At 43.3% G+C, this 25113-nt stretch overlaps 1 protein-coding gene across 10 annotated transcripts; it reads left to right on the plus strand.

Annotated features, from left to right (window-relative positions):
- The first annotated feature begins 2548 nt into the window (after window positions 1–2548).
- Window positions 2549–22481, plus strand: ATG13 (autophagy related 13). Of its 10 annotated transcripts, none has more exons than XM_026849738.1 (19): window positions 2557–3133; window positions 5204–5285; window positions 6134–6214; window positions 6869–6988; window positions 7432–7478; window positions 8013–8153; window positions 9228–9268; window positions 9806–9902; window positions 10248–10346; window positions 11085–11175; window positions 13558–13656; window positions 14757–14867; window positions 15964–16097; window positions 17311–17428; window positions 18121–18198; window positions 18505–18621; window positions 19066–19215; window positions 19570–19571; window positions 20029–22481. In XM_026849738.1, the coding sequence occupies exons 2-19, from the start codon at window positions 5217–5219 to the stop codon at window positions 20069–20071; spliced, it is 1638 nt and encodes a 545-aa protein (XP_026705539.1). In that variant the 5' UTR covers window positions 2557–3133; window positions 5204–5216; the 3' UTR covers window positions 20072–22481. The 10 variants fall into 10 exon arrangements, with proteins under 10 accessions (XP_026705547.1, XP_026705548.1, XP_026705543.1 ...); XM_026849739.1 differs by having other exon boundaries at window positions 2558–3133; window positions 19066–19194; XM_026849740.1 differs by lacking the exons at window positions 19570–19571; window positions 20029–22481 and having other exon boundaries at window positions 2555–3133; window positions 14784–14867; window positions 19066–19361.
- The last annotated feature ends 2632 nt before the right edge of the window (window positions 22482–25113 follow it).

Raw genomic sequence — 25113 nt, forward strand, 5'->3', positions numbered from 1 at the left:
ACCGGGGTCCCGGGGCTGGGGGGAAGCGAGCTCCGGGAGCCGGCGGGCGGGCGGCGCTTGAGGGGAGGGGGTCGGGACGTGAGCCTTAAGCTTTCAGCTGCGGCCTCCTGTCTCCGTTTTATTTCGGCTTCGCTGCTCGCTACAGTCGGGCTTTGCTGCAGCCGTGTCGGCGCCGACAGCCTCGGCGGCCCGGCTTCGCTTTTCCTACCGGCTGGTGTCTGCCGGTGGGGACCGGGAAGGATGTGGCCCGCTGACGCCTCTCCGGGTGGTGTCTTTAAAAATCAAAATGCTTCCGACCCTGCTAGAAACGACAGAACTTCAGGCCCTACGATCCATCGTGTAGTTTTCCTGTAACATGTGAGTTTTGCTGTCTGTTAGGAAAGATCGGGGGTTTACAGATCATCGCATCTTTCTTTCCTGTTAGAGCTGTGGCTTTTAGGGCACCGCCAGAGTCATTCCCACCAATTCGGTGGGAGCAGAGAAACCTCCGTGTTGGTGAACAGGTAGAAAAGGGTCACTTTGGAGTAAGTCTACAAACTGCCTACTTACAAATCTCAAAAGTGGTGTGACTAGGCACATTGTAAGGGGGGAAAAAAACATGGTAAATTACTGCCTTCGCTGAAAATTAGGTGGCTATGCAAATGAAGTTTAGAGCATCTCCAAATTATTGCAGGAGTGGCCTGACCTGCTGGAACCCTCCTTCTTGTGGCAAGAAATAAGTCATTCAGATGAGCCGGGCTGTATTTAAATGGCTGGAAGGATCATACGGCATCATCTTATTTTGCTTAAGTGGTATCGTAGAATCTCAGATTTTCTGAACTGTATTCACACAAAAGTTGAGACCTGATGACTGTATTGGTGGTTGTAGTACAGACTACGTAGAAGCAGATTCTGGTTTAGTCTGTATACTTAGGCCTGACAAACAAAGTGAGAGGATGGACCTTTGAACTGACACCATTTTTAGACCTTAGGGACATACAGAATGTAACTGCCAGTCAATAGGAATGACTTAATTTTGGTTTTAAGCCAGTGGAGCTGGCAGTGCTGGCTTTTGTAAGATATTTCCTAAGGTGGGAAGCCATTTATCGGTTAGGAAGTAAACCTATTATCAGCAGGAAAAAATTGCCTTTTTATCAGTCAAAACATAACCATAGAGTGAACTACAGAGCCTTTGATTTCATTAGAATATTTATATTATGTGAAAGTTTTTCTGCTAGAATCTACGGTAGTCTTCTCTTAAAAAAATCCATAAACTTTAAAGAATGAGAGTGACACCTTAAAATTTAGAACTGTTCCCTCCCTTTCCCTCTCCCCAGGTTTCTGACTAACCTACTGAGAAGGCGAAATGGAGATTAATTTTAACTAATTGTGGGATACTGGAGTTTGACTTGTAGGCCCAACCTTGTAACACAGCACTGTCTTTATGGAGATCTTTTTATAGTTGCTTATTAATGTGCTCAAAATACCTGCTTGCACTGAAGCTTCTTGGTCATTGCAGGGGATGTTCTAGGATGGCTTTCTTGGCAGTCAAGCCTATTTATCAAAGGCACTCTGTTAAAAGCCTCAAAAACTTTCATGTACTTCTTGTTTACCTGCATGATTCAATGAGGCTTTTCTGGAGCTTCACACAGGACATCCTCAGAGATTGGATTTGGGTCCTGTATTAACAAAGAAGTTCTGGAAGAGTGGTAGAGACAAGGACCCCAGTCTGGGGAACGTGCAGCTGGGATGAGAGCTGTCCACAGCCCTCTCCTTACAGTGACAGCCCTTCTCATTTCTTCCTTCCCACTGGTCTTTTTAATATCACTCTGGGACAGGAACCATGAGTAATTCTTTTGCATTGGTAAATACCTGGTTGAAAGGAAAGCACGATGACTTTAAGTTGTAGCAGCCATGGCTCAGAGTGAAATCTCAGAGGAGGGTGGTGATGGAAGCAGCCTATATACACTTTCCCCCTGAGCAATAGGAATGCCTGGTATGCGTCAGGTGCTTCTGCTCCTTTCCTGTTTATGTATTGGAGTGTCAAACACATATTCACACTAAATTCCCACGAATTAAACACATGCTGTAACGTGAGTATTCACGGGTGTTCCTGGCACCTGTGGGGTGCCCGGGTTACAGGTATCTGCGCACACGTGGCACGTGGGTAGCTGTGTGTTCTCTGGGCTGTACCAAGGTGTGAGGGGGAGAGCTCTTGCAGTTAGTTGCATCATGCACACAGGGTGCTATCAGCTTACGTTAATGTGTCCATTTCCTGGAAGAAAGAGAGCAGAAATACCAGTAGAGTACATAAGGCACGACACTTGGATGTTAAACTGTTAGATAAGCCTAGTACTCTCTGCCTCATAACCTCATGAGAAAGAATAAAGATTGAGTCAAAAGAGCCACACTTCTTTGAACACCTGTCTCTGATGTTTCTGTGTAGAATAAAGTGGAGACAAAGGCATATAACTAAAGGTTATAGTATGAAAATGGATGTTGCAGGAATAGGAAGACAAAGCAAAAAGCCTTGTGGCCAAGAGGTTTGTTTAGCCTACGTGTGAGGCTAAAGCAGTGAGGTATCAGTTTACGTCAGGGATTACTTGGTTGGGGTGGAATCAGTCATCTGTGGGTTTCTAACCTGGACCAAAGGTTATTTCCTTCTAGGTGTTATTCAGTGTAAAATTAGACAGCGTCTTCCTTGAGCTAAGTATGTACCCGGATGCTGGCACTTTACAGGGAGCTGTGCTGGCAGTGCAATCTACAGGACCTGAGAATTTGAATGAGTTTAGTGGAAGTTTAAAGAATTCCCTTACTGTTCAGGGCAGCTAGTGGCAGCTAACCTGAGGGTACAGAGACATTTTTGTAAATAAAATGTTTGCTGTAATTCTAGGCCTGTCTTGACTCTTATCAAGAATGATTCTAAAGGTGAACACTGTCCTAAGCCTTAGCAGATCTCAGGTAATCACCCTCCTGCAAAATGAGGAGATGGTGGTCATCAGGCCACAGGCCTTTAGGTGTGTCAGGAGCTGATTTCCAAGATCCCAGTTTCCCCCTGAAATTCCAGATTCCTGACAGGAAACCTTGCCTCAAGCTTTGTGGTCTGCTTTAGGCTCTGATGAGTCAACTGTTGCTGCCATTTGGAGCTTCAGAGGTAAGAGTATGACTCTCCAAGTGTTTCCTGAATGTTACAGATAGTTTGAGATCTTGCAGGAAGAATCCCGGTTCTGCTGCAGCAGGGTAGAACTGTGAAGCTCTTGTTCTGTCAACCCTGAATCTAAGATATGGGTCTGGTGGCTGTTTCTCTCCTCTAGAGATACTTGGGTGTATAGTCATTAGAACTAATTTCCTATACTGCACAGAGAACCATGCTGATCATGTCCTTTCCTTTCCCTAACAGACCAGTGAGCCTAACACCTTCCATTTGTTATTACAATAGCTCAACACTTGGTGCACTTTACTTAGTTAAGTCAAAAGAATAATAACAGGTAATTCTCACTGGGTTTTTTTGTAGTGGAAAGTATCTATAGTAAAAAGAGTGCTGTATCAGTTAAACATCTAGCACTTTAAATTCATTAAATTCCTTTTGCAACCCTCCCCACCCCCCCTAGTAGAAAAGATCTGTAATCTATGTCTAATAGAGGTAAAGACAGGAAAGGAAAGCATAATATTTTTAAAGAGGACGTTAAAATATCCAAAGTATAATTGGATAATGCATCTAACGTTGAATTGCTTGTGTTGTTAGTTCTCAAATGAAATTATAATTTGTAATGAGAACAGTGCAGTGCTAGGAGATGCAGTATGAATGTAGCCTAGGAACTTTTAACTGTGTTAGATGTCCAGCTTTCTTTTTATCAAGTCATTCAGAAAGCAGCACTTTTCCCTATAAAATGCTCTATAAAGTAGAGTACTCCTGTCTAGCAGCCCTTCTTGGATGATGCTCCTAAAACTACAGAAATAAGCATTTACTGCTATTAAGTGAGATATTTTAAATGGAAGTTCTAGATGTGCATAGTCATTAAAGAAGATACGATCTGTGTGAACAGGGCTATTAGCCCCTTTATCCCGCTAAACTTTAATTTGTATGAATAGCGTGTCTTCCTGCAAGTTCAGTCTTTGCTTAAAGCTTGAACACTGAGCAGAGTAACCTTGTGCACGGCAGCTGCTCGTGCTCACTAACCTTAGAACACCAGCGTTATTGTGATGAGCAGCGCATCACAAATACATGATGTTTGACGAGCTGCTTCAGGCTGATTAGCTGTCTCAGAACAAAAACAGCAACAGGAATTAAGAGTAAATTAATACTTTGAAGTCTTATGAGCAAAAAGTACAATTAATGCTGCTAATTAAAGTGTTCTTCCCTGTGGTCTTGATATGATGATTAACTTACACATGAAGAAACTGAGAGAGAGAAAAATTGTGATTTATCCCAGGCTATGTGTGATGGTGGCAGAAATCTGATGAGTGCCTTGGCCTGCCTTGCTTCAGGCACTGTGCAACTTCATTGTATTGCTAGAAACAATTGTATTTTGAAAAACAAGGCAATGTGAATGTAGGGGCTAAGTATTTGTTGTCAGAGCTTTCAAGAGAAGTGAACAGAGAATTTTGGTCTATCCCTTGGCAAAAATTTATCATTCTAGTTGGCTGTAGGTAAATTTATGGCTGTACAGGTTTACTGCAGGTACCATTTGTTGGAAGTAAAGAAGCAATGTAAGCATATTCCAGCAATGGTTTATTATATAGATTTCAGTATCTGCTGGAATACCATTTTCAGACTCAAAAAACCAATTTGGCATGGTTTTGACCAGTGCTGATAACTGAAGATATGTTATTTCTGAAGCAGAGGCTGCCATGTCTGATGGAGAGCTTGATGTAGAATCCAGTCAGTGTGGTGTTGGGGTGTTTAGGATTTTTTGGGGTTTGTTGGTTTTTTTTTAATTAAGCTAGCAAAATTGGAGAACTTGTACACAGTTCTAATTGTGAGCCCCCTTTGTTGTTCTTTTCATAGTATCTTTTGCACTGACCAGATAAACTATTCAATGCGTGTTTATACCTCACCCCCACCCCCCAGAATTCTTAGCATGTTAGGTTTTTGACAGGCAGAAGCCTTTGGTGCTTATCATTTCTTTTGAGGTAGCCTGCAATGGAAAAATATTTTGAAATCTTGGAATCCAAACAGAATGCTGAAGGAAGAATTCATTCCCATGCCTGTGCTGTATTTCAGATTGCCATATGCAATGGACACTGATCTCAGTTCCCAGGACAGGAAGGACCTGGACAAATTCATCAAATTTTTTGCTTTAAAGGTAACTTTTTCTCCTGTGGGCAAATGCCTCTTCTTTCTTGTTTAAGAAAAGCCGTACTTCCTGTAGCTAGAGTAACAGGGTTGGGGTTTGGTTTTGTTGTTGTGTTTGGGTTGTTTTTTTTTTTTCTAAAGACCAAAACAAGAAAACCTGATGTCAAATTTAAGAGATTCCTGAGAATAACTAGGAAAGCATCTTCTACCCTTTTTTTCTACCTTCAAATCCTCTTCCTTCTCCCTGAAGTGTTCTGCTGTAGAATCAGTTATGGGCAGTTCACTTCTCTGTCAGCTTTGGGCTCCTATCAACACATGTAACCATCCAGCTGTTAGGTCCTATCTTCTGTTGGACTCCACTCTTTCTTTTCAGCCTATCTAAATTTTTATATTGCATCCAAAAGCAATGATACCAGAATGTTCTCTTGCTTTGTGTTGATACATAATTATAAAATTTGGCCTCATTTGCTACATAGATGCAAGTAGATACTCTGAGATGGCTGTATTAGAAGTTTACAGATTCACTTGATTTTAGTTTAGGTGTCCAGGTTCGGGATGCAGTTGTAAATTTTGTTTCGGTATTACCAAAAACTGTGCGACTCTTGATTGCAAAATTGACAGTCACTTCATGTTATTACAGAGAAAGGTCAACATCAAATGATTTTCTGTCTGAAATACATTTACCTGTTATTTGTAATAATTTAAATTGATTCGACCTGAAGATTAGCATAGCAAACTCTACTTCTCTACATCCTGGTCAGCCCTTTCAATTTTTTTACTTGGAATTCATCTAGCTCAGGTTCTGAACTGAGGGCTCTGCTGAGCTCAAACGTGTTTATCTTTTCCTTTCCATTGCAGACGGTACAAGTAATTGTCCAGGCCCGACTTGGAGAGAAAATCTGTACCCGATCATCATCCTCCCCAACAGGCTCTGACTGGGTAAAGCCATGTTTTTTAAAGCAACTCTGTAACTGTTGGGGGTTTTGAGTGTGTGTGTGCATGCATACACGTGCGTGTGTGTTGAGAACATGATGTAGCTGTTATAGTCTTATGCAGACTATAAAAACTATTCACAGAATTACTGCTATATTCAGTTATGTTCATTGGCGGTGTGGGTTTTTTTGTTGTTGTTGTTCACATGCAACATGTCACTCTGGGCTGATTAGAGGAGAGATAAATTATACCTCTCAGTAACTCCTGCCAGCTAAAGCACATTTTCAATATCTGCTGGGGGTGGGGTGATGAGTTATTTTCTGTCAGAAGTTTGCAAGTCTGCAATTCAGGACTTTGTAGTAATGGGCTTTATTAAAATTGAAGAGACTCAAGATACTCTGTGGGTGAAGGCAGGACTCAAGCGAGGGAAAATGAACATGATTTTTATGGCAGGATCAAGAAAAACACTTGAATTAGCAGCCAAGGAAATGCTTGCAAATATGAAAAGCCTGAACTCATCTGGGAATTTTCTGTTTCATAAATATTTCAGTGGGCACTGACCTAGTATGTTATATGTGGGTCTGTGAGTCTGTCTGCAGTGCACCATCAGGCAGTTTTTCAAAGAAATAAAAAGATTGAATAATCTCTTTCATTCTGCAGTTCAATTTGGCAATCAAAGATATACCAGAGGTTACCCATGAAGCAAAGAAAGCCCTGGCAGGACAACTACCTGCTGTTGGACGGTCTATGTGCGTGGAGATTTCTCTCAAAACTTCAGAGGTGAGAAATGAGTCAAAATAGATGCCTTTTTTTTTTTACTTGAATCTTAAATCACTTACCAGAGCTCCTGCCCTTTAGTCCAAGACAATGTGAAAATATCTTCATTTATGAAGTTAGGTAGTATGCTAATGAAAAGAAATGTATTGTTTAACAGAGGTAATTCACTGCAAGTATCTGAGGCCAAACACACAAATGACAGCGCAGCAAAATTTAGTTTCTTAGACCGTGAAGAGCATAGCCATTCTGAGAAAGGTATTCCCTCAGGTGATCTCACTGTGCAGTGAGACTTCCAGTGCACCTTCTCGTGTTGTTGCATTACAAGAAAGTGGGAGTCAGGACAAACGTTTTCATTGAGAGGTGTAGCTGTTGCTGATCATTAATGAGATGTGAAAAGGTTTGTGTTCTGAAATGAGCCTTTGTTTGCCATCCTTTCTCTCATCCAGGGGGACTCCATGGAGCTGGAAATTTGGTGTCTAGAAATGAATGAAAAGTAAGTGCATTCTTCCCACTTTGTGTGCGTTTGCTTTAGCTGATGAAATGAGGAAGCGTGCTCAATCTATGGTGATGAATGAGCACATACTGGCTGTGTGGCTTGGGACAAAGGGAAGTCCCCTCTTCATCTAGTGTAGCAAGTTAAACTGTTTAATATTGGTGTCAAGAAAATAAACTGGTAATTTTATTCCTTCTTCATTCTTCCATTACAGTTAGTATGCTTCCTCAGATACAAGAATTCATATACTCGGTAACAACAACTGGTTTTAATACTGAAAAGATGTTTCTGTCTAGTAGAAGGCTGCATGGCATTTTTCAGCAGTCACTTCTACAACAGGTGACTAGATTGAAGCAGGACTTACAGCTGGTTGGTCAGTAACAGCCACACTGGGGCTTTATTTTATCATTTTGGCAATAAAACTGACATTAAACAACTGGCCTAGACTCATTTTGTTTTTAAAAAAATAAAACAAATAAACCCAAACAATTTAGTTGGGAACAAAAGGCTAATTTTTTCCTTTGTGTTCTATAGGTGTGACAAGGAAATCAAAGTTTCATACACTGTATACAACAGGCTGTCTCTACTGCTGAAGTCTTTGCTTGCTATAACTAGGGTAACTCCAGCCTACAGACTCTCAAGGAAACAAGGCCATGAATATGTAATACTGTACAGGTAAAGCAGAACATGAAATTCTCCATTTGAAATACAAACAGTAGAGGCTCTAGACATGCACAGTGCAGCTGGAAATGTGGCAAAAAAGGGATGAGTGATAATAAATTCAGATTATTTGGATTTAACTACTACTGATCAGTGACAGAAGAGAACTTTGGGCTATATATCACCTTATAGCCTCCATCTCAGTATTGAAAGAAAAGCTAAGCACAGCCTGTGAATTACTGTTGTTTGCCTACCGTATTGAGAATAATACAAAAATTCTACATGCAAGGACTGTTAAATTGCTTATTAGCATCCCATTGTTCAGTGTCTGACCTGTATTTGATAAATGCCTGCCTACGTTGCACATAACTGCAATGCATACTTTTGTGGTATAGATTCAGACTCTCTCCTTCTATTCCATTTTAACGATTCATCCTCAGCTCCACTTCCTATAGTTCTTGCAGTTTACTCATCCTGATACTGAGTTCAACTCTGTTTAGCCTGTGAGATCTGACTGACTTGTGGTTCATGGTTGTCACCTTCCAGCCTTTAGTTTTGGCTTTGAGAAAAGCCTTTGACATACTTGTATAGCTAATTTAGATGATTCTAAATCTCAGGTTTGTTATCACTTGTGCAGCTGAGAACTTAAATCCCAGCCATTTCTTCATTCTTGTCTCCATTGCTGGTTTGCATGTACTTAAAAGCAGGTCTCTTTACAGAATAATTAATCTTTTATGTTGTGTGATGAGTATCAGATTTTAGTCTCGGACCTGTCCATGAAGTTTGTATCACTTTGCATTTTTGCTCTGAACTGTAGACTTGCCACAGAGGCTTAAAAAACTTGCAGAGAAATTTCTGATTAGACTAGCGTTTTCTCTTCCTTTTTCTTTTTACATGACATGTGTTCCTCTGAAATAGCTGGAAGGTTTTTTGAGACAGACATTCTAGCCACTTCTTTGGTTGGGTTTTTTTCTAAAGAGAACAATTAGTTCCAGCCTTTCATCTCATAAAATTAAATAAGGAATAAGGGTATGTATAGCATTTTGTCCCCAGTGGACCTAATAACTTTTCTTCTTCCTTTTCCTGCAGGATATATTTTGGTGAAGTGCAACTGAGTGGCTTGGGAGAAGGTATGATTAGGCAACACACACAAACTAGAGCAGAACCGTTTTTCGTACTGGCTGGCCATTTATTACTATTCCTAAGTACCATAAGGAAAATTAACTCTTGAGGTTTACATATGCTTTTTATGTGAATCTACCAGTGAAGGGTTGTATCATACAGTGACAGATATAATGGTGGTACTTTATTAAAATCCAGGGCGATTGCCATTTTAACTCTAGTGATCTGGAACTGAAATAAGAATATGGAAGAATGTTGGCAGGGGGCAGGACTGGTAAAGGAGATCATGATCTATTCAGGAACAAGCAGCACTTCAGAGCTATAGGTTAGACCAAGATAGAGAGCAACATCAAAAGTCTTGTAGATGAAGCCTCTAGCAAGGCAGCCTAGTGCTGCTGTTTTGTCATGGGTTCTATATGTGCCTTTGAAGTTCAGATTGCAAGGGATACAGAAACGCTATAGAAATAAGATAATGTAACATCAGAATAGAAAAGCCTGCGACATAAATTATCAGTGAAACTGATCATCATTCCTTAACCTTACAGGTTTCCAGACAGTCCGTGTTGGGACAGTGGGTACACCAGTGGGCACCATCACTTTGTCTTGTGCCTACAGAATCAACCTCGCTTTCATGTCAACCAGGTGAGAAAATGTGATCTTGACAGAAACTGTTTTACAATAATGTACTATTAATCCCCTCCTGTTATGAACCCCTAAATCCTTCCCTTCTGCTTATCCTTTCCTGCTGAGATTCTCCTTCATGGAGCATACCCTCTCTCATGCTTCAGTCTTGCAGCAAGGGGAGTATTTGGGTAGCCCTGAGCCAGACTCTAGAACTCCGGCTTGTTGATGCTTGGAGTTACATGGCTGAATTGTAAAGATGCTCTGGTCCCATTAACAAACAGAAGGGTTTTCTGTGAGGACACCATGAATTGGGGTGAGAGTAGAGAGAAGAAGCCAATAACACCATTACTTGTTGCCTTGCAGGCAGTTTGAGAGGACCCCTCCTATCATGGGGATTATCATTGATCACTTTGTGGACCGTCCCTATCCCAGCTCTTCACCCATGCACCCCTGCAATTACAGGTGAGGAAATACTGAGTTGAAGTCACGGGCCATGGTGAAGGCATCAGTTATGCCCAAATACGGAGCCTTTTCCACTGTTTGTTGCCTGCATGGGAAGGGAGACTGGAGGATTAGTGTCAATCATATTGACATGATTGAGCATAGGAGGAAGCATGACATTTTGCTCCTCACATCTAGAAGACTGAGTACAGCAAGCCACAGTATTTTCTCAGATTCCTTACAGAAGCACGTGGACACAAAGGATGTTCAACCTTGGCTGCCTTTGGGAATTCGAAAATGTAACAGTTAATCCTGCTGTAGAAGTACATGTCCAGAAGCATACATCTCCGGATATTTCCATTGGGGAAAGATCAGAGTTTAATTTCTCTTTGTAGATCAGGTTTGTCTTCTCTAAAATGTGTGTGAGGGCGCACAGATTGGGACCAGTGGTAGGTAGTGTCTGACAACAGTTCTGTAAACACTGAAGCCAATAGCATTAGCTGGTATAACAAAACCTTTTGTTAAAAAAAGAGAGGGAAGTGTTTCTATGTAGGGGTAGAAGAGGAGCACCTGGGGAAAATTAAAGTGTCATACCTTGGTTTTCCTCAGTTCTGCCAAGTAGATGAGAGTCCTTCATAATTCTCATTTCAATTCCCCCTAAATACGCTCAGCCTCCCTGCAGTGTTTGTCCAGTGTGTTTTACTATTCATTTTAAGGAATATTTCCAGTTAGAAAGCTTTGCTTTTCTTGTTGCTGTAGAGCTGGTGAGGACAATGGGGCAGTATACCCCTCAGTAGAAGATTCTCAAGAAGTGTGTACCACATCTTTTTCCACCTCTCCACCATCTCAGGTAAGAGAAACCAGACTCTTTCTACTCTTAGACAGAACAATCGCTGTTAGGGTAGTGTGCATACTCCTACATCAATTATTGTGCAAACAGGCCGCCTCCTGTTGCTAATGAAAATTTAATGTGTGGGTTATTTATATCGTTACTCTGAGTAAAAGCTAATTTCAACAAAATGCTGGGGGACTAGAAATATTGAATTACTGAGAAAGATTAAAAGAACCTACTCCTGTAGCTGGGCTGAGATGTGCTTGAAGAGGATAGCAGTGTACTTGCACATTCACATACCGATACTGCAAGAAGAGGAATTCAAGAGATTGCTGCCAGGTAGTGTTAAGTAGAGGTAACAGACTGACACTGAGCAAGAAACACTGAAATACAAGGAAAATGCTTATAGTACAGTCGTATTTTCTGCATTGCAGAATGGAAAAGCAGGAAAAGGACAAAATCCTTATCTGTTGGACCAACTAAAATTAGTTGGAGCAGCAGGAATAAGTATCAGCAAAAAAAATTGGATCATAGTATTGGACTTAATGCTCTGTATTTCTACCTACCCATGCAAATTTCACTTAAGTTCCAGTTTTAAAATAAATAGATAATGGTTTCCTTCAGAATATCAAAACACAGAAACTCCAATTCCTCCTTCTTTTGCTGTCCTTATATATCTAACTCCACAATTCTGTATTTTGAAGACTTGGCCAGATTTGTAGTTGTCCTATAGCTTTAAATATTTAGGAATGTCCTGCCTTGTTGTCCAGCCAAGCAGATGGCTCTACTGATCTTTAAAGACAATCTAAAGACTCTAAATCTCTTTTGCTGTTGATGAGAAGCATAGAATGAAGTATCGTTGGAATGCCATTCTAAATTGCTATGGGTCTTTCCACTGCTCCAGAGGAGTCAGTATGACTGGTTTAGCAGAATGTATTCTACTGTGTGAATGAGCTTTTCTTAGGAAGCATTTTTGTGCCAAGTGGATTTTGGGTGACAGGGCATCATCATGTTGAACTAATCAGCCAGCGCTTACGGTAAGTCTGATGGAATAAAGCTTTTCTTATTCTGCAACACACAGCTGAGGAGATGAGTTTGTGGCCGAGTTGTGTCCTGCCTTTTCATAAAATGGGTTAAATGCAAAAGGTTTTATAAGGAAATTTCCACTGCATTGCTCTTACCAGTGTTACTTAACAGTAATAGCATATGCAAATACATCGAAGTTGATGTTTCCCCAGGGGACGTGAAGCTTTGCTGTCACCGAGGGGGAAAGCTTTATGAAACCAGATGAACCTTGAGGATTCACATTAAGTATGAGCCTACATTCCTGCTTTTCCTGTGGCTCATAGTTGCCATATGCTGTGCACTTATTTATAAAGCAACTGCCAGTCTTTGTTACCACAGTTAGAATTGTAAGGCTGTCTTGGCAGAATGGTCTCTAAAGTAAATTAGAAGAGAGGAAAAAGAAAGTTAATTTCTTTCCCCAGCTTTCTATCGACAACTTAGTGTATAGGAAAATACTGGCAACTGTGTGATTCTGTAGGCAAATTGTCCAAATCTGTGCCTGCCTTCCCAGTAGAAATGAGGCCTAACCTGCATGATGCAAGGGAATAGGTCTTGCTTTCTCTCCATGATCTTGCATAGTATGTCTGTGTGTGTTATGGAGTAGCCCAAAATTCAGGAGAAAGTTTGGCCATGGGTAATACCCAGAAATGAAGCTTTCCTAAAACTGGAAACCGTTAGAAGGAAAATGACTGGGAGAAGGTATGGGACTGAACCATGTTGGTATTGCCCTTTTTGCATTAGTACCCTCTGTGAGAGAGTTTACCTCTGGCATGTCACTCCTCTTGACAGATTTATCTCTTCACATCAATGTGTTTGAATTGCACCTTAGTGTGAGTCCCCTTTATTCTAAGGGTGCAGCACAGGCCTGCCAAGATATGATCCCTCAGAATGCTGGAAGGTTAGGAGTATGGATGGATGGAGAGTATTGAAATATGTACAATGCCAAAAAACCCCCACATTCTTGGCTTTTTCTGGCATCTGCTCAATCTTCTCCTTGCTAATTGGCTGGTACCAATTCTAATTAGCTGTGGAACAGAGTCACTGGCAGTTACTTTCTGTCAGTGTTCACTGGAGTCTAAAATATTACCTGTGTTGAGTGGTTTACTGAGATCAGAAAACAGTTAATTCTTTACAAAACAAATATGCTTCTGGCAATGCTGAGACTTCTGCTCTGTGTGTAGGTGTGGCTGCTGCAGCCAAAACCTCTTCACTAGCATTCAGTTCATCCAACTCTTCATAGTTCTTCTCTGAAGTCCTTCTCTCTCTCTTTCTCTCTCCCCCCTCTCACTCTCTCTCTTTTCCTTGTTTCCTCTGTGTGTCTGTGTCTGTGCACAGTGTGTTTTTACTGTCACAAAGGCACATTTTCAGACCCCTCCTCCTGTGGTGACGGACACCTTGAAGGTCCCAGTGATGGGACTGGCCTTTTCACATCAAGTGAGTTGTCAATAGAATATGCTATGCATGACCAGATACAGTTCTGGCATGACAGAACAAATACAGGAAAGAACAAATTTGACAATGTGGAATGTTGGTTGTGTATGGGAAAGGCTGGTGAACCCACAGTGGGCCAGGCATATTTTTGAGACTCGCTGCTTAAATGCCTTTGCAAGTGAAGGTCTCCCAAAGACAGGACAAGCACCCCTGCATAAACAACAGCTATTGCAAGGATTGTTAGTGAAAGACACAAGTAGTAAGGCACAGTGCTGAGTGTTCTCTCAACAGCCAGTGTCCCTAGAACCTGCACAGTCATTAGTGCTCCATTCAGCATAACCAGCCTCAGGTGGATGGAAGTGCTGTTCATGGGTCAGACCCCTGTAAGGGATGTTGGCGTTGGTGCTGCTGGAGTATCACTCTGAAAGAAGTGTTCCTCCTGAGGTCAAGCAAGCTAAAACAGGAAAGTTTTATTTAATCTGACCAGCTAGATTTCTACCTGGGGTCTCTAAGGAACTTCTGGGTTTCACTGCTTCCAGCACTTCATTCCTAAAGCAGTCTCGCAAGCTGGGTTAGCTTCCCAGTTCTCTTTACCTAGTGCATTCATGGGACTCTGTCTTCTTTAGCTGAAGCTATTTGAACAGGCCTTGAAGATGAGTTATTTTAATGTACAATGGGAATGGGTTCAGTTGATAATGCAGTTGCTTTGGCAAAAAAAATATTAATTAGCTCTTTAGTAAGTTAATGATGGCATTCATGCTTTTACCGGTATGAAAGAGGCCTGTAGAGCAGAGCTTCCCTGTGACTGGATGTCAGTTGTACCTTGCACAGCTGCCTCCTGTGTGGGTAGGAAACCAGTCTTGTTTTCTTGTCAAGGCCCAGACTTAGTCCCCTGCAGTAAGAACTTTTTAGAGTAAAAACCTTCATTATTGATTCCAATGAAAAGCTAGCATCCTTCTGCCAGCCTGAAATGCTGTGCTGTGCCTCTGACTTTTCCTGTTCCTTCTTCAGTGACTGATGATTATTCAGACTGTGGGGCATTCCCCATTCCCCTTCCTCTCTCCTCTCCCTTTGCCCTTCTTGTTTTTTCTCTTCTTTCTTAGCTTTCCAGCTCTCGTCTTTCCTATCAGCCTGCTGCCCTGGGAGTTGGATCAGCTGACATGGGGTATCCTGTCCTCTTTGCTGGTGGCTTGAATGCTGCACACCCTCACCAGGTACTTGTAGAGGGTAGAACAAGCGTGGCTGGTATTGCAACTATTTGTGTCACTTGTACATCTGAGAGAGGCCTTGTAACTAGTGCATGCATTGGTACCCTGTCTGTCAGGAATGAAAAGAATGTAAGGTAAATAGAGAGAAAGTACAACTTGCACAGGAGATGGGAATTGGCTCCTCAGCATCCCTGACTTTACTGGGGTAGGGATCCTGTGGAAAAACTATGCCAAGAGAGCAGGCACCATCCCTGTTTGCCTGCACCAGCATGTGACTGATTCCAGACTCTGGCTGTCTTACAGAGCTGCCACCCCTATGGCTCTCCAGGCCCAGCACTGTGGCCTAGACATAGGATACACTCACAGTCCATATCAGCATATTTGCACCCGTTCATCAGACAAATAAGCAAAGTTGACAGAAGTCTTTTTCTGCCTGTGATGTTGCTGCCACACCAGAGTTTTGCTGACACAGTGATGGTAGAATAGAATAGACTAGACTGTTTCAGTCAGAAAGGACCCACAACAATCATCTAGTCCAACTGCCTGACCACTTTAAGGCTGACCAAGTCAAAGCATGTTATTAAGGGCATTGTCCAAATGCCTCTTAAACACAGACAGGTTTGGGGCATCGACCACCTCTCTAGGAAGCCTGTTCCAGTGTTTGACCACCCTCTCGGTAAAGAAATGCTTCCTCATGTCCAGTCCAAACCTCCCCGGCGCAGCTTTGAACCATTCCTGTGTGTCCTACCACTGCATCCCAGGGAGAAGAGCTCAGCACCTCCCTCCCCACTTCCCCTCCTTAGGAGGCTGTAGAGACCTGTGAGGTTGTAGCAAGAGGATACGATTTTTTTTTTCCCCTCCTCTCCTTGAAGTAGAGGACCTATGGCCAGAGAGGAGTAGAGTAGGAAGGGAATAAAAAAAGTGTGTATTGTGGTGATCATCTCCTACTTGACACCTCTGTCAGTCTCATGGGGGCTAGAGCCCAGCCATATGCCAGAAACCCCACAACTTAGTCCCAGTGTGACAGAATCTGCTCCCATATTGCACTGCGGTGTTGGCCTGATTTTGAGATCTCTAGCTTGACTGTTCCTTTCCATCTCAGTTGATTGGTCCAAGCAAAGAGGGAGGAGTCCCCCCAATTCCTAGCCAGCCAGCACATGGCACCCAAGCTGACCAAGAGAGGATGTGCACCCCACTGGATGGAGTCCACTACTCAGCAGCTACTCCTTCTAGTAGGTAAGTTGGTTTTAGATGATCCACCACTTGTACTAGCCCATTTATAAACCTGTTAAGATTAAACTTTTTGTTTTCCCATTTTTATCTATTATTTGTAGCATAACTATTGTCTTTACATCCCCCAAAACAACTAGCAGCTTTCTTTGATTGGGGCTTTCGCAGCCTTTCTCCAGACAATGATCTCACCCATCTACTTACACTTGCTAGTTACTGTAGCAATCTTGCAACTTCTGTTATGCCAATTTTAACTTTATTATAAATTTTATCTTTTTTTAATCTCTCTACTTGTTTTGCTGATTGTAAAACAATAAGATGAAGCTCACAAGCAGGTCATAAATTCTCCAGACTTAATGTGAACCATTACTGAAACCAGTTGTAGCTACCACAAATCCATTCGCTACTTTATTAAGAAACTGTAGGCACAAAGTTACTTAAATGGAAACAATGCAACTTCAAACTCTCAGAAATCACCTCCATCAGCTAATTAAATCCTTCTTTTTTTTTTTTTTTTTTTTTTCTTGTGAAGTGTCTCTTGGGGTCATGTAGTTTTGAGTCAAATATCTTAGGCAGACATTTTGCTATGAGGAAACCAAAAATCACAGTTGCACTAGCACTTTTCTGGGTATGCTATCTAAGTAGTCTTCTTGTCAGAAGACTCAAACTTTTTTTTTGTTTTGTTTTAAAGTTCTGAATACCTGTAGTAAGAAAAAAAACCAAACCAACCAACAGGTCATAGAACTAACTCATAGCCATGCAGTGAATTAATCATACTGGCAGTGGAGGTTGTGATGTATGAGACTGCTGCCTTTGTAACCCGAGTGACAGATACAGCTCTGGTTCTTGCACTCACCTCCTGACAGATCTATGACTACTGTATTACTGGAAAAATAATAGTAGTTGCCATGAACATGCACATTCTGAAATCAGAAGTCCATCTTCCAAAAAAATAAAATTCCTATTTCCATTGGCATTAACTTTTCATTCAACTAAATAGTTTTCATCCAGCTTTAAACAAAAATCTGATTCCACAAGTGTCCCACTCCCCTTTTGTGCTCATGACTGAGGAGGAAGGTGTGGTAGAAGGGCAGAGATTTGTTGTCCTTCTTCCCATACTAGGACTAAACCCAGAAAGATGAAGGAGTCTTGTAAAGCATGTGATTTGTCTATATTGATTGTGCTATGAGTCACTAATTAGTCTACTTTTCTTCCACAGCGAGGACACAGAAACGGTATCAAACAGCAGCGAAGGGAAGTGTGCCTCCCCACATGACCTTCTGGAGACCATCTTCATCCGGAAGGTGGGAGCTTTTGTCAACAAACCCATTAACCAGGTAACTAGCAGTAAATCTCCTCAGAGGGCACCATAATACCTGTTTCTCCTGTATGTTCCTACACAGAGGAGCAAAAACCGGCCCAGCCCAACCTCAGAGACTGAGAGTGCATATTCCTGCCTGCTGCATTTCCCTGCAGGGTCTTGCCATAGGCTTGCTCTTTATAAAATCCTTTTGGGATAAGACAGCCATTGAATGTGCCAACACCCCGTTTAGATATGGAAGATTTGATGCTCCACTTGGGTCTCGCAATGATCTGCTGCTACCACAGGTTCATAAAGTGTGGGAGCTGGTAGCAAGCCTCCCTTCCTTGAAGGGACATGCAGCAGACCAGTTCACCACTGGTAAACAAGCACTTCAGCTCAGCTAGGGCAGCTGAGAGATCTGCCTGATTCCTAGGGCTGATCTTCTAGGCCTTTTGGATGGATGAAGGAGAATTGTTTGAATTTGTAGCAGTTCGTTAATCCTTGCCTATATTATACAAGATATATTAAGCAATCCCACCTCAGGGTGTGTATCTGCATTAGGTCAGCTAAGTACAGTCTATTTTATGTCTTTTAAGTGAGGTTGTCAGCCTCCTGCTTAACTGCTGGTGTGATCTTGGGCAGGCCTGACGAAAGACTTTCAATATCCTTTTCTGTGCGGGGTAAGTAGAGCATCTTAGTGAAATTCTGTTTGCTGAATCTCCTCAGGTGACCATGGCCAACTTAGACATTCCTTTTGCCATGTTTGCTCCCAAGAATGTTGAGCTGGAAGATAACGACCCCATGGTAAGCCTCTTCCAGAGGTATAATATGTGCCTTCTCAGCATCCCTTATGCAACATCCATGATGTTCCCTACCTTGAATCCACTTTGGTTTTTGAGCAAAGAACTAGTTATTCAGATTTGCTTGGTTTCGAGAAGCCTCCCATGTTGAGTCTTGGACTCCCTAGACATGCAAATAACAGTATGTGTTTGCTGCCCCTGCTGTAGCATATGTTTATTGTCCAACCTCCTCGCTGCCCCCACACTGTCTAAATAAACTGACAGGTGTGACCGTAAGATCAGCACTCACCGTCTTTCATTTCTTGGGCAGGTCAATCCTCCTGACTCCCCAGAAACTGAATCTCCTCTGCAAGGTAGCTTACACTCGGAGGGCTCCAGTGGCAGCAGCACAGGGAACACCCACGATGACTTTGTCATGATTGACTTTGTAAGTGCCCTCATCAGTGCTCTCATATTAACACCTGCATCTTAGATGGGCATCGGGTGCTGGCAGAGGATGGAAGAGTAGTTTTCAGTGGGGGTGGAAAAGACCCAGGAGTCACAGTTCCAAACTAGAGCTTGACAGTTCCAAAACTACAGACACTGATACTCACAACCAACAGCTACAAATCAAACATTCAGTTCCCTACCAACACCTGGACTCGGTGTCCTCTCTCTAATGCCTGAAGGAGCCAGATTCCAAGGAAATGCTCTCTTCCAAGTGCTCAGGCAAACACAGATCTTGGCTGTTTTTATTTAATCTGCATTATTGCAGCAACAGTTGTAATGCCAAGATGTTTACTGATAGCAGGTAATCACTTTACCTGAGATTATGGGAAAGGGGAAGCCAGCATCTCTGAATGGGAGTTAACAGCAGTATCTTTGATTCTAGAAACCAGCATTTTCAAAAGATGACATTCTTCCAATGGACCTGGGGACATTTTACCGTGAGTTTCAGAACCCCCCTCAACTCAGCAGCCTCTCCATTGATATTGGAGCGCAGTCCATGGCAGAGGATTTGGTATGGAACCCTGACATTTCTGTATGTGGGAATCATACATACTTTATAATGCTCTCCCTGATCCTCATTTGAAAAAAGTCCTATCTTCCTAGAATCCTAGAACGGTTTGGGTTGGAAGGGACCTTAAAGATCATACAGTTCCAACCCCCCTGCCATGGGCAGGGACACTTTCCACTAGCCCAGGTTACTCACAGCCCCGTCCAACCTGGCCTTGAACACTGCCAGGGAGGGGGCAGCCACAGCTTCTCTGGGCAACCTGTGCCAGGGCCTCACCACCCTCACACTGAAGAATTTGTTCCTTAGATCTAATCTAAATCTGCCCTCTGTCAGTTTAAACCCATTACCCCTTGTCCTATCCCTACACCCCCTGATCAGGAGTCCCTCCCCAGCTTTTCTATAGCTTCTTTAAGTCCTGGGAGGCTGCTGTAAGGTCTCCCCAGAGCCTTCTCTTCTCCAGGCTGAACCCCACCAACTCCTGTCTCTTCACTCTGACTTAGTTCCTTCCATCAAGTGAGCCTTCTTTGATTGCTCTCTTCAACAGCAGACACAGCTCATCTGCTGATTTTCCTCGACTACACCACTGCATAGTTCTGGACCGCTTTTCCTGCTCACACTCAGTCTTGAGTTTCAGACTTCAGTAGGAACACACAAAGTCAAACTCCAATTGGTGAAACATATTCTCTCCTCAGTTTTTGTTCTGTGTGGAGGGGCTTTGTGAAAAGTTACCATTCGCTTCCTCCCGTGGTCCTGTGGTGTAAGTTCCCTAGGTATAGCTTCTTGCTAACAGACTTTTTCCTACAGTCTCCGATCCTGTTAGAGCATAGAGAGCTTCAGCTCGTTTCCAGGGTCTGTGAGTTCAGCAGATTCAACAGTTTGAAGTCCAGGACATCCATTCCGCGGAACGGGGCATTTCATCCTGACTTCAGTCTGAGTGCGTGGAGCCCAGGGAGAGACGTCAGCTTTGGGACCTGTGTAATACAAGTTACCTTTGTTTTCCTGCTTCTGAGGAACTGGGTCTCTATGCAGTTGTTTTGCGTGAGGCCGCCTGTTAGGCTGATAAGCAGGGATGAAACAACAGAAGCGCTTTCCACATTTCCTTCCCGAGCGTACTGGCGCTCGGCCACACTGAGTTTACCAGTGTTGACTGTTGGCCAGCCTGCACGTAGCAGCTGTGATGATGCTGAATTCATAGTCTCTGCTTCTGAAATGTAACTGTAAATACTAGGAATCCTATTTCTTTAGGGTTACATAACTAGGAGCCTTAGGCCAAGATTCTTTCCTCTAACCCTTGCAAACCCTCTGCTTTATCGTTAATAGATGATCTTAAGAATCCAGAAATATTTATTGCTTTTAAAGAAACCTATATTTAAAAGATGTTCTGTTTTCATGTAGTAGTGCGGGTCATTCTGCCCTGGATCACTGCAGACAGCAAGTGTGCCATGGAACCAAGGCCAGTGAGACTGGTCTCTCTTTGCAAGAAAATATCCAAGATATTTATTTTCTAAGACAGACTTGATTATTCTAATATAATACTCTGTTTTGGGGACTGTGTGTCCATTACATCCAGTCAGGGCCCACTGATGGAATGAAACACACACATTGGTGGAGTGGAGTGGCAGGGACTTGGTAAAAAGCTGTATTCTGATAGGCGTGGATGAATTTGCTTGTGTTCTTCAGCCCTTCAGAAGGCATCTTCTTTAAAGAAGCACATTTTTGGGGAGCTTATGGTACTTTTTAATCAGCTGGCTTTTGATTAGCTGAAACTTTATTTTTGTAATTATTTGGCTATCAACAGCGTGACTGGCTGGTGGTGCTCTGTGGTTGATTTGGCTGTTGCGTGTCTTTTGCCTGATGTAACAATGGGAGGAGAAACAGTGACACTAAACAGAAACTTAGATAAGGTAGGTCATCTTGTGGTTCTCTCCTCCTCCCATGTATAACTAGAGTGAGCAACTGCAAGACCCTTTACTGTCCCACAACACTTTTTTCTTTTTTTTCTTTCTGTCTCCAGAAGTGGGGTTGTGTTGCCTTCCTACTGAGGAGCAATCTTAATTTCCTTAGAGTGGCTGAGTAACTAGCTTTCTTGTAAGTGCAATGGGGCAGCTTCTTCAACTTTGCTGCATTCTCAAGTGAAATAGATTGCTTGCAGCCGACAGGGGAACCCCACCACTCTACAACACTATTTCTGTGCGACTGCTAAAGCAAGGAACCAAATTCCAAATAGAGCTTAGTGCAAGGTCAGAGCAACACAAGGCTTTGAACTTTACCAGCTTTTTTGTGGAGTGATTTGTTTGGTGGGAGGCCATGTGAGGTCTAAAACTAGGTAAGGGATTTACTGAAGGAAAGTTACCCACCAGACCTTTTTTAGCTTACTCAACCAGTTCAGCTTTTCAGCAGCGTCACACAGAAATTGCTTAGTCCTTGCAAAATAAGATGTGCAAACATGTAAGAAAGCTTTCAAGATAAACAGCTCATGAGGGCTTAAGTTACATGGGCTTTAACAAATACTTGATCCCCACAACCAGAGCCACCTTGTTTTACAGGTGAAAAGTGTCACAGAAGGTTGCAGGAACACAGGGAATTAATGGATCACCTGGCACTCACCTCTGCTTGGGAAGTTGGTCTCTGCCGCTTTGTAGGAAGGTGGTTGCTGTCGCCTTAACATACAGGCTCTGCTTGGGAAAGTGATTTCATCTGGCCTGCAGCACAGCAGAGATGGGTCACGCTGTGTTCGGGGAAAACAGACTAGGTTGGACTTCATCAGCCTGCCCCAAAGGGCTCCTGAGCCAAATCCTTGTGGTCATGCGTTGATGCAGTTCCTAACATGGCTACAGCTCCCACATCTCATAAGGCAGACGGTCAGTGTGGCGCGTTTTTTTTTTCTACTTCAAAAGGCTGAAACTTGCCTATATAAGCTGCTAGTGTTGAGCTGGATGGCCATAGCAATAAAGAGATTCTCTAGGGCTGAGTTATGTGCCTCTTTTCTGGACATTCCTCAGTTTCAACACCTAGTTGCTACATCTAGGCTCCAAGTTCCCTGACCACTGCACAAATGCTCTGCTTCAGGAAAGATCTAGCTGCTGCTGTGGCCTGCCACAGATCGTGTTATGAAGGGTGTTTAGTTTAGCAGCTGTCTGCTCGAATCTATATTAAGTATGGATGGAGCTGCTGATGTACAGATGCTTTGGGTGAAGGGGAAGGCTCCTAAATTGTATTGTTTTGGAAACAGTCTCCAATGTACTTCAAATATTCAAAGAATTTCCAATAAAACTTTTACGTAAGCAACATTCTGCTTTTTTCCAGGTGTACTGACAGGTCTGGGGCAGTCCCAACCTCTCCCTTCTCCTCCAGGCAAGGGGATGGTCAGAGAGCTGCCTGTCAGCCAGTGCAGGATGGAACAGGCTGCTGCTCCAACACAGAGGGTAAAACGTACCCGTGCATTAAAGTTGGAGTGGTCAGCAGGCTCCTGGTGAGAGCACCCTGCTAGGAGGAGGAGAGGGAGGAAGAGACAGAGGAGGTGCCTGGCTGGTCCCAAATGCAGGTGTGGGGGGACACTCACACAGTGTCTGGCCCTGGTGACATCCCCAGAGATTTGGGAAACCAAGTTATCTGGATGTCCCGCCCCAGCTGAAATACTCACTTATCTCCAGCAGGGGTGGGAGAAGGAGAATAAAAAAAATACCACCAGCAGAATTTGCATTGTACGTGGTTGCTACTGCATGCTTAAAAGGAATGTGGGAATATTTTGATCTGATAGAAGAGTTAAAAAGACTAATGAGATGTAGAGAGAACTAGTGTGGGTATCCCAGCAGCAATGCTGGCAGCAGGTAGTTCATGGCTGGGATAAGCTAAGTTACCCCTGTACAACACACAGTGTCATGTAAGGTGCCAACATCTTCCCTTTAAAGGAGACAAGATGGTAAGAATCTCTGTGTAAATACAAGAACTGCTGAGTTAAGCTGCAGTGTAAAGGGTATCTGGTTATTATAAAGAAGAGACAGTGGATAAAAAGGCAGGAAGGGGGGAAAAAAAAAAAAGTAGTAAAAATTACTGAGTACAGTGGAAGCTTCTATGAAGGGAAATATTCCAGCTTGGAGAACAAGAATAACTATTAAAAGCCATCTTAATCCAGGAGGTAACACAACAAACAGAGTATCCCATTGCAACCTTACAGATACTGATCGCTACATTACATGCGTGTACGTGTGTGTATTTATGAGCATTGTTTCATGCACTTACAAAAGACACTGCACAACGCAGGGAGATGAATTGCTGATAAACTCACATAAACTGTCCTGGGGGACCTGGGCCTTGCTACAGTGCCTTCAGTCTCTACCCTCCACTCTGTCACCAGTAAAGACAAGGGACTGGAAAAACCATGAGCAAATTAGTGAAAAAGTAAACAGTCACAGAAGGATGATTAATCACCAATGTCATGAACAAATACTATCCAACTGTGAGCCTATTGTATGTATTTATAAAAAAAAAAATGTTCTCAGAATAACGTCCTTAAGGCTCCCGGGCAGCTCCACATGAAAAGACACCCAGTTGTGCTGGTGTTTATGCTGTGTGAAGTCCTGTCCGTGGGGCTGCACACACCGAAGGTCCTGCCAGCTCCAGCCCGCTGGCAGGGACGGGCCCGCCTGCTCCCAAGCTCCTCGCGGGCCAGAGCAGACATTGCCACAGCAGTGACGGGTCACCCCGACCCCGTGGGACTGGCTGCTGCACTCCCAGAGCTCGGGGACACTGCTGTACAGTCCGACTGACCGCAGCAGCCCCCTGACAGGGGGCCAATGCAGTCCATGGGGTAGAAAAATCAGATCCTAGAGCCAAAAGCACCATCCACCTGAAAAAGCCCCAGAGAAATAGCAAGTAGTAAACGCCTCAACTCCAGAGCCGAGTTACTGTCCAGTCAGTTATAGCAGGTAAATTAATAAATAAATCAGACTACAAGGACTGTATGCAAAGTATTATCTGTGAACAGATGCCAAAAATACCTCTGCCTTCTGGCATATGGCTGACAGCTTGTCACGAGTCACATGGAGTAAAGTCAACATGCAAAGGAGAACTGGCAACACTGGGAAGCCTGTAATTGGATGGCTTATTGGTAATAAAAACTGAAGAGCAGCACCAGCTTTAGAAATGCGAGTGTTAAGATCAGAATTAACACATCAGCAAGGCAACAAGGCCAGGAGCCAGGGCTCTGGCTACTGCCCCGCCGTGATGCTTTTAGGTCCAGCGCTCTCCCTTCCACTCCTCTTGCACCTGCTATTGGGTTCACCTGTTGCTCCACCTGTATCGCTAATTGTAGTAATTACTTTGCATATAAGAGCCTTTCTGCTAGCCAAAAAGCTTGCTGCTGTAACTGGCTAATTACAGTGTCTTTAGGAAACGGCAGGTAACTGTACATGGATCCAGGGGGGAAGGGCAGCGGTCCTAACCAGAAGGCTATCGTACACTGCGGAGCTGGCGATCCACATCAGCTGAGCTGGGAAGGCACAGGCCTCTGCGGCACAGATCCCCTGGCCACAGGATAAACTCAGCCAGCTAATCCCAGTGGGGAGCCTGCAGGTGGCTCTCACTTGCCCCCTGGTGATGCCACAACCCGTGCAGCTGCCTGGGTCCGCCCCTGGGAAAGGGCAGTCCTCGTTGTTGACAGGGAGACAGTAACACAGAAGCCCAGTCCTGGTCAGGAAAGAACCAAACTTGAAATACTTCATTTTTTGTTTGATTAGTGTTTCCAGCTTGAGGCTCCTCCAAACTAGTATTTCTTCCCAGAGTTACTCACATCGGAGGCATTTCATACTCGCTTTCCACCCTCTCTGCACAGTTGTGGTTGGCAGCGCAGCCAGCCTTATTTCTGGTTCTTGTAGATGTGCCACAGCGGCTGCCACTTGACAGACACACCCAGATCTGGGA

Source organism: Athene cunicularia, assembly GCF_003259725.1.
Source record: "Athene cunicularia isolate RWA chromosome 5 unlocalized genomic scaffold, athCun1 chr5_part1, whole genome shotgun sequence".
NCBI lineage: Eukaryota > Metazoa > Chordata > Aves > Strigiformes > Strigidae > Athene > Athene cunicularia.